General features: G+C 46.6%; 2 protein-coding genes across 2 annotated transcripts; both read right to left on the bottom strand.

Moving 5' to 3' along the window:
• Positions 1 to 341: 341 nt before the first annotated feature.
• LOC308365000 (tubulin alpha chain) lies at positions 342 to 4768 on the bottom strand. Its single transcript, XM_080838298.1, has 4 exons — positions 4733 to 4768; positions 2680 to 2902; positions 1588 to 1736; positions 342 to 1396 (listed from the first exon to the last, which is right to left on the bottom strand). The coding sequence occupies exons 1-4, from the start codon at positions 4733 to 4735 to the stop codon at positions 419 to 421; spliced, it is 1353 nt and encodes a 450-aa protein (XP_080694424.1). The 5' UTR covers positions 4736 to 4768; the 3' UTR covers positions 342 to 418.
• A 1381-nt stretch (positions 4769 to 6149) lies between these two features.
• On the bottom strand, positions 6150 to 8614 carry LOC308364999 (tubulin alpha-1C chain-like; the record flags this gene model as incomplete). Its single annotated transcript, XM_080838297.1, has 4 exons — positions 8519 to 8614; positions 7845 to 8067; positions 7409 to 7557; positions 6150 to 7127 (listed from the first exon to the last, which is right to left on the bottom strand). Exons 1-4 carry the CDS (start codon positions 8519 to 8521, stop codon positions 6150 to 6152), a joined length of 1353 nt encoding a protein of 450 aa, XP_080694423.1. The 5' UTR covers positions 8522 to 8614.
• Positions 8615 to 8993: the final 379 nt, after the last annotated feature.

Genomic DNA, 8993 nt, shown 5'->3' on the forward strand with positions numbered 1-8993 from the left:
AATTTTTTTCGTTTTGCTCATTATTACTAAAGGGTGCCAATAATTCTGGAGGGCACTATATGGCAACTTCAATGAAAGCAATCTATTCTAACTCCTTATGTTGATTTGTTTTGTTTTATTTGAATGAGAATGACACTGTCTGATTAAATTATGAATGAGAAATCTTTAATCAGTGCATATTATATCTTAACTGTAACCATATCAAAACCACCTTGACCTGGTATTTCATTCTGTCAAAAAATCGCAAACACATTACATTTGAGATTTGTGTTCAAATCATTTATTGCAATAACACTGGAAAGGCAAGTGCATGGAATGCAATGACATCAGTATTATGAAAGTCCAAATGGTTTCCCTGGTGAGCATTAATGTGTCCCTGCCTTCCAGGATGTCTAACCAGGAGTTATGTGTTGGTTCTTCAGTACTCCTCTCCTTCCTCATCCTCTTCTCCCATGCTGTCGGTGCCCACCTCCTCATAATCCTTCTCCAGGGCGGCCATGTCTTCTCTGGCCTCGGAGAACTCTCCCTCCTCCATGCCCTCCCCCACGTACCAGTGCACGAAGGCCCTCTTGGCGTACATCAGGTCAAACTTGTGGTCCAGACGGGCCCAGGCCTCAGCGATGGCGGTGGTGTTGCTCAGCATACACACGGCCCTCTGCACCTTGGCCAGGTCTCCACCAGGCACCACAGTGGGGGGCTGGTAGTTGATGCCCACCTTGAAGCCAGTGGGGCACCAGTCCACAAACTGGATGCTGCGCTTGGTCTTGATAGTGGCAATGGCAGAGTTGACGTCTTTGGGAACCACATCACCACGGTATAGCAAGCAGCAGGCCATATATTTACCATGACGAGGGTCACACTTCACCATCTGGTTGGCTGGTTCGAAGCAGGCGTTTGTGATGTCAGCCACGGACAGCTGCTCATGGTAGGCCTTCTCAGCAGAGATGACTGGAGCATAGGTGGCTAGGGGGAAGTGGATACGAGGGTAGGGCACCAGGTTGGTCTGGAACTCCGTCAGATCCACATTCAGGGCTCCATCAAACCTGAGGGAGGCTGTTATGGAGGAGACAATCTGGCCAATGAGCCTGTTGAGATTGGTGTAAGAGGGGCGCTCGATGTCCAAATTCTTGCGGCAGATGTCGTAGATGGCTTCGTTGTCCACCATGAAGGCACAGTCGGAGTGCTCCAGGGTGGTGTGGGTGGTCAGGATGGAATTGTAGGGCTCCACCACTGCAGTGGACACCTGGGGAGCTGGATAAACAGCAAACTCCAGCTTGGACTTCTTTCCGTAGTCTACAGAGAGGCGCTCCATTAACAAGGAGGTGAAACCCGAGCCGGTGCCTCCACCAAAGCTGTGGAAGATGAGGAATCCTTGTAGACCAGTGCACTGGTCAGCCTGTTAACAAAGCACAAGCAGAAGTTTTTTTACCAAACCAAGCATCTCCGGCATGCATACCACCTTTGGACCCATTCTCACAGTAACTCTGTTTCACCCAGTTGAGGTCACAGGATATGGCCACCGTTCATTTCGCTACGCTATCTGAGCAGTGAACAAAGACACAACTTTATGTCATGCAAGATGTTTACCAGTTTACGTGTCCGATCGAGCACAAGGTCAATGATCTCCTTGCCGATGGTGTAGTGTCCGCGGGCGTAGTTGTTGGCAGCATCCTCCTTTCCAGTGATGAGCTGCTCCGGGTGGAAGAGCTGGCGATAGATGCCCGTCCGCACCTCATCTGAGGATTATAAAACAAACTGGCCTTTAGTCTTCATAGTGGTACATGTATACACACACAAGTACATGTACATTGAAGTTATATTTTGTTAATTCCTTGGTTTAATTCATTACTGCCACTTGCTGCATCCTTACGTTAGCAGCTGACGGTCCCTCAGTAGGGGTGGGGCTATCCCTTTAATTGCAATGATGAGGAACCAATGCTGGGAAAGAGAGAATGGCGATGGTGTAGAGACAGTGTGAGGAATCGATAACCCGAAAGGAATACAACTTGTGTCTGACGGGGAAACTGGAGAAGGCCATCCTTCAGAAGGAGAAGGCAAGCCTCATCTCTTTGAGGGATCCTTCAGTTGCCACTTGCCAGACCATCTTAGTTATGTTTGTTAAGTTGGTTTTGTTACACACACACACACACACACACACTCATAGTAGTTACTGCCCTAAAACTTTGTTCTGTTCTGTGACGTTAGTTTTAACACTTCTGTCACATTTTAGTCTGCAATGTACAACTAACAAAAAAATATATTTACACAACATTTTCTGTGCTTGAAAAATGTATGCCTTACAGAAATAGAATTCAGACTAAAGTCAGTCTGTTGTGTCTGTCCCAGTCAAACCTGTTGTGATGTCTTTGGTAGAACTGACTCAAGAACAGGCCCCGTCCTGTAAAGAGCCAGGTCCCCTCCAGTCAGCTGTCATCCTTTCAAACACAAGTCAGTTCTGGTGACGCCATCTAGTGTCTGTTTATGGTACTACTCCAGAGTTAAGACACTGAACTGCACTTAGACACTGCATTTCCACGATATTAATTGATTTAGTCTAAAGTTGACCGATTAAACTGATGGGAGGGGGGGGGGGGGGGGGGGGGGACGGGACGGTAGTTGTATCAGAAATGTCATTGTGTTTTGATTTTTTGATTTATTTTGTTTTATTATTCCTCATACCTATCACAGTTGGCTCCAGATCTACAAAGATGGCGCGTGGCACGTGTTTCCCGGCTCCAGTCTCACTGAAGAAGGTATTGAAGGAGTCGTCTCCTCCTCCCCTGGGCTTATCGCTTGGCATCTGGCCGTCCGGCTGGATCCCGTGTTCCAGACAGTAGAGCTCCCAGCATGCATTGCCCATCTGGGCTCCGGCTTGGCCGACATGCATAGAAATACACTCGCGCTGAGAAAAACAAGTTATGGAAGCGTTAGATTTAATGTTTATGCTGATCATGTGCATAAAGGAGCAGTTCTGCTAATAATACATGCAACAAAAAAAAATGCAAAATTCGATATTATAATGCTTATGCTTAGTCAGTTAACAAAAAGAATGCTTTGTCTCCTTTTTGTTTAAACTTCAAGTATGTGTCTGTGCTGAAGTGTTATGACACATTGTAGATGAGTTTTTTTAAGTACGGAAAGAGGGTGTGGCAGTCACATATGGAATTTTGTATCAGGGACTAATTTAGTGCTCTTTCAGCCTAAGCACATGATGAGGCCTGTATGGAAAGAAAAAATAACAGGGCCTAGACTCGGGCACTTCACTGTGGTCACAGCTGAATGGCTTGCCTGTAGTCAACACAATTTTCACTGAATCTATCGACATGACACACATAGACTTCTCTCTTTCTCCAGTTACTTACAAAATTGTAAAGTTGCACTTTCTTTCTCTTTCACTCCTACCGCTCTTGCAATGAGCACACTTCAACGGCCGGGAAAGTTGTGTAACATATTTTGGACAGAGCTTTTTACCTAGTGACCTGGCCTCTGTAATTGTGAGTTTTTATGACTATATAGATTTATGGAGCCTTTCACTGAATCCTAATGCTGCAACAGAAGGAGAGAAGCTCCCTGGAGGACTGTCCTCTCTCTCTCCCTCTCTCTCTCTCCCTATCTCTCTTTCTCTCCTCCCTCTCGCCTCTTCTCTTCGCTGCATGTGCTCCTTTGTGTGATAGTCGGAGATATCTCATCCACGCCTCTCCCCGGCGACACACAAACCCTATTATACACCCTCTCAACTGCCTCGATCTTTTCCCGATCATGAGGTCATTTACTACGAATGGTCGACACAAAAGACCTCTTTATAGTCCTTCAGCAATGACAGACATTACTACACAATCCACACAGAGATACATACAAACACAGACATATATACACACACACACACACACACACACACGCACAGGCTCCACAATTCGTTTCCCCAGCAGCTGAGGAATGTTTCATAGTTTTAAGAATTCTTTCCCTCTTCTAGCTGAGCGGAGCGGTGCGGGTTGAGGCGCCTCGAGATGATTTGTTCCACATTTGGAGCAGCGAGGAGGGGAGCACTGGCTGCGGAATTTGTGTCAGCCTTTGGCAGCTGGCCTGCAGGCCCTCTTCCTGCTGCAGATTTTAAGAGATAGAGAGAAAGAAAGAGAGAGGGAGAGAGAGAGAGAGGGAGAGTGGGAGAGAAAGAGGTAGGGAGGGAGAGAGAGAGAGACAGGAAGGAAGAAAGAGAGGGAGAGAGGGAGGTAGGGAGGGAGGGAGAGAAAGAGGGACAGAGGCAGCCACTCCAAATCTTCAGCCTACTCGTAATGCGGCAGATCGAACAGGAAGAGCTGCGGTGCTTCAGTGCTGACAGACTGAAACCATATCTACTCCTCACACATCAGCCTTCTCCGCAGTAAGAGGAACACAAGGACGCAGAAAAGAGGAACCCGCTGCAACGTAATGACAAAACCAGGAGCAGGCAAACAAAAGAGATGCACACACACGCACGCACACACGCACGCACGCACGCACACACGCACACACACACACACACACACACACACACACACCCACACACACACACACACACACACACACACACACACACATACACACATACACATTCCTACTCCCTACTCCTATTCTGACCATTTGCATTAACTTTCAGCCTGTAGTTTGTATTTTCTTTTGTCTATTTCAAAGCTTCTCTCTGAAGAAAAGAAGAATGAACGGACGCAGATTTTCGATCTACGTCATCACTCACCATTTTGTCCGCTTTTCCTTCAGGCCGACTCGAGGGTTCGGAGGCAGAAGAGAGTTCTGCCGGAGCAGCTGAGAGGAGGGGTATTTATGCAGGGAGGGGAGGGCAGGAAACTGACACGCTCACAGAGGAAGGAGACTTCAAGGAGGCAGACAGACAACCAGGCAAATAGGGCAGTCCCTCTGGAGGCAGTGACTCCACATGGCGAGGCCGTGTGTGTTTCTGTGTGTGTGTGTGTGTGTGTGTGTGTGTGTGTGTGTGTGTGTGTGTGTGTGTGTGTGTGTGTATGTGTGTGTGTGTGTGTGTGTCTGCATGTGTGTGTGTGTGTGTGTGTGTGTCTGTGTGAGAGTTTGTGTGAATTAGGGAAAGACTACTTTAGTATTTTCTATATCATTTTGTTGTTGTTTGATGTTTTAACTTCCCGCAGCCAACCCTTGTTGAAACTGTATACACCCACAGAGGACTTGCGAGTCGACCCGCCCTTTTATTGTTTGAAGGGATGTTTCTCCGTGGAATGTCCACAACCCAGGATTATGTGGGGCCCGTGAACAGCAGCTGTTCCAGTCTCCACACACGCTCCCAGGGTGGAGAGAAAGAATGAATCAGATAACACACGCCTAATCATTTATTGCCCTGCTGACTGGACAACTGCTCTCTACTCTTGCTGTCACTCACGCCATCGACACTCTGTTAACTCTGTTCATAAAGTAGCTAGTAAATCCACACAGAGTTTCATTAGCTCTACAGAGTTGGTGCTAGGGCGTGGAGTCCTTTTCCTTCTCTGCCACAGACAGACTGCAGTAACAGGCGGAGAGCAATGGCCGTTCTCTGTGAATGATCGCTGACTGAATGCCGAGTAATGGGGGAGAGGCCAACACTGACCGTATTCAGCTGTGCTGCCATCTCTGATGAACTCATATCGACAGCTGGGGAGGGAGGGAGGGGGAGCAGGTGGCCATTTTGTCTTGAGCATTCCAGTATGTATGGGGACTAGAGGGGGAGGGTGTCATCATAACACAGGCCATATCACATTACACTGACCTTGGGGCTCTCAAAGATCTTTATTTTTCACTCTTTAAAAGCAGTAGTTCAGTTTGAATGAAGCATTACAGACAGAAATCTTTACAGTAATGTAGGGCTTTGGCAAGTCAGAACACGAACAGATGTAATGAGAAAATGTACTCACACCAGCAATATGAGAAACTAGCTCATCTTAAAGAATGAACTGTATTTTGCTTTACTTTCTTCTTGCTTTGTTTTATTTCTACAAATTGAATACATTATTTTCCCCCAACCCCAAAATAACAACTTAAAGTATGCGTTCAGTACATCATTGTTTCTGTATACCAACAACAACTCAAATACATCCAGTTAAGCTAACCTTTGACTGACAGAAGGTTATAATCTTTACAGTAAACACTTAGTATTCATCGCCGTCCTCATCATCATCCTCTGTGCTGTCCGTGCCCACCTCCTCATAATCCTTCTCCAGGGCGGCCATGTCTTCTCTGGCCTCGGAGAACTCTCCCTCCTCCATGCCCTCCCCCACGTACCAGTGCACGAAGGCCCTCTTGGCGTACATCAGGTCAAACTTGTGGTCCAGACGGGCCCAGGCCTCAGCGATGGCGGTGGTGTTGCTCAGCATACACACGGCCCTCTGCACCTTGGCCAGGTCTCCACCAGGCACCACAGTGGGGGGCTGGTAGTTGATGCCCACCTTGAAGCCAGTGGGGCACCAGTCCACAAACTGGATGCTGCGCTTGGTCTTGATAGCAGCAATAGCAGAATTTACATCTTTGGGAACCACATCACCACGGTAAAGAAGACAGCAGGCCATGTATTTACCATGACGAGGGTCACACTTCACCATCTGATTGGCTGGTTCGAAGCAGGAGTTTGTGATCTCGGCCACAGACAGCTGCTCATGGTAGGCCTTCTCAGCAGAGATGACTGGAGCATAGGTGGCTAGGGGGAAGTGGATACGAGGGTAGGGCACCAGGTTGGTCTGGAACTCCGTCAGATCCACATTCAGGGCTCCATCAAACCTGAGGGAAGCTGTTATGGAGGACACGATTTGGCTAATAAGACGGTTGAGATTGGTGTAGGATGGGCGCTCGATGTCTAGATTCCTTCGGCAGATGTCGTAGATGGCTTCATTGTCCACCATGAAGGCACAGTCAGAGTGCTCCAGGGTGGTGTGGGTGGTCAGGATGGAGTTGTAGGGCTCCACCACTGCAGTGGACACCTGGGGAGCTGGATAAACAGCAAACTCCAGCTTGGACTTCTTTCCATAGTCTACAGAGAGGCGCTCCATTAACAAGGAGGTGAAACCAGATCCAGTGCCTCCACCAAAGCTGTGGAACACCAGGAAGCCTTGAAGACCAGTGCACTGGTCTGACTTCATGGGAGAAAAAAAGACACATTAGTTCTACTATTACTAAAAAAAACTGCAGGCCATTTAACATTCTAATAATATCATTATGATTATAATTATAAGAATGTTTCAGTTAACATTTTGGATAATGGCTTTTTAACTTGCATCTCAGTTTAATTATCAATTCATTATCCAATATTTACAAGAATGCAGCTTGTACGACTTGGTAACCGTACATCTTAAGTGCAAACCACACTTCCAGCAGTGATATATAAGTTTTGGGTCCTGGCCACAGCCATCCCTACCAGTTTGCGGATGCGGTCCAGCACTAAATCGATGACCTCCTTGCCGATGGTGTAGTGTCCACGGGCGTAGTTATTGGCAGCATCCTCCTTTCCAGTGATGAGCTGCTCCGGGTGGAAGAGCTGGCGATAGGTGCCTGTGCGCACCTCATCTGTGGAACGTGGGCAAAGGCGCATTGCTCTTAAGAGTGTGCTCATGAGTATATTATGTTCCACTGCATGAACTACCCCTCAGGGCTCTCATATAACACACATTTATTTCATAAACCATTCTCCTGAATCACTCAAGTATTGTTTTGTACATGCTATGTGTCTTTACCAGGGTCAAAACATACTTACATAATTCTTCGCAAAAAGTGACAAAAAAGTGCACAAAAAAGTTATGAGTTATGAGTACTACTTTATTAGTATGCAGTATAGAAATGAGAGTGTGTCTCACCAATCACAGTTGGCTCCAGGTCCACAAAGATGGCCCGAGGTACGTGTTTCCCAGCTCCAGTCTCACAGAAGAAGGTACTGAAGGAGTCGTCTCCTCCGCCAGGAACCCTGTCACTGGGCACCTGGCCGTCCGGCTGGATCCCGTGTTCCAGGCAGTACAGCTCCCAGCATGCATTGCCAATCTGGGTGCCAGCTTGTCCGACGTGAACAGAGATGCACTCACGCTGCAGATCAGGGACAGAGAATCAGCGGGATGTGAGCCCAGCCAATCTGTTGCCCCAGGCAGATTGCATGTAAGTAGAGGAGGATGTTTTTCTCCAACTACTGTAACCCTGACTGCACCCACGTCAGCCACTTCACACAAACAAATTTGTTCCCCTTTCAATATAATAGGCAATTTTTTTTTTCAATGAGAAAATCAAAAGTATAATTGTATAGCTTCAAGGTAAAAAGAAGCAAGACCTTTAAAATTATTCTTACTGGTTTTAACATTTGAATGGCTGGATGACATACTCCCACTGCATTCATATTTTAAATGCTCACAGTTAGGCAAAGTTAGTAGGCAAAAACAACAAATTCACATCATACCACACACACTGTAGCCTATAGTTTACCTAATGTTCACTCAGTTAAATAACGGTTTAAAAGGACTTGGAGGAAATGTTGAAAGCTTACCATGTTTCAGACCTTCCTTTTCAATCCGATATCAAAGGTTCGGGATGAAAGTAAGAGTGTCTGTCTATGAGCCGACCCAGACTCTTTTATAGGCAGATGATCTCCGACACTATTTGCATGTAAGGAGAGAAGAAGAGGAAGAATCAATAGGATCTTCTCCTTTCTGATTGGTCGAGGGAGAGCGAGAGAGAGAGAGAGAGTACAAAACAAGGGAACGAGGTCAGAACCTCCCAGCCACAGGGGATTAAGACACATTGTCCAAAGTATGACTTATAGAAACTGCAGAGCTGTCATTGTGACATTATTTTTACCTACATCAGTGTTTGGTTAACATGGGACTTTTATTTTGACATTTAAAAAAGGGCAACAAAGGGACAACTCTCAGCCCACTGTAATATAGTGATTGACGCAATGTTTTGCGGCTAATATTTGATGATGGTCCATTTATTCCTCTGGGTAAATGCTCTAGTTCCTC

The sequence above is a fragment of the Sprattus sprattus genome, assembly GCF_963457725.1.
Source record: "Sprattus sprattus genome assembly, chromosome: 5".
In the NCBI taxonomy this organism is placed as follows: Eukaryota; Metazoa; Chordata; class Actinopteri; order Clupeiformes; family Clupeidae; genus Sprattus; species Sprattus sprattus.

Bases quoted from the DNA above. Each gene is read 5' to 3' on its own strand.
- LOC308365000 (XM_080838298.1), bottom strand. The intron at 1,737-2,679 runs GTATGAGGAATA...TATAATCCTCAG, and splicing joins TCTGGAGCCAACTGTGATAG to ATGAGGTGCGGACGGGCATC. The intron at 1,397-1,587 runs GTAAACATCTTG...CTTTGTTAACAG, and splicing joins TCGATCGGACACGTAAACTG to GCTGACCAGTGCACTGGTCT.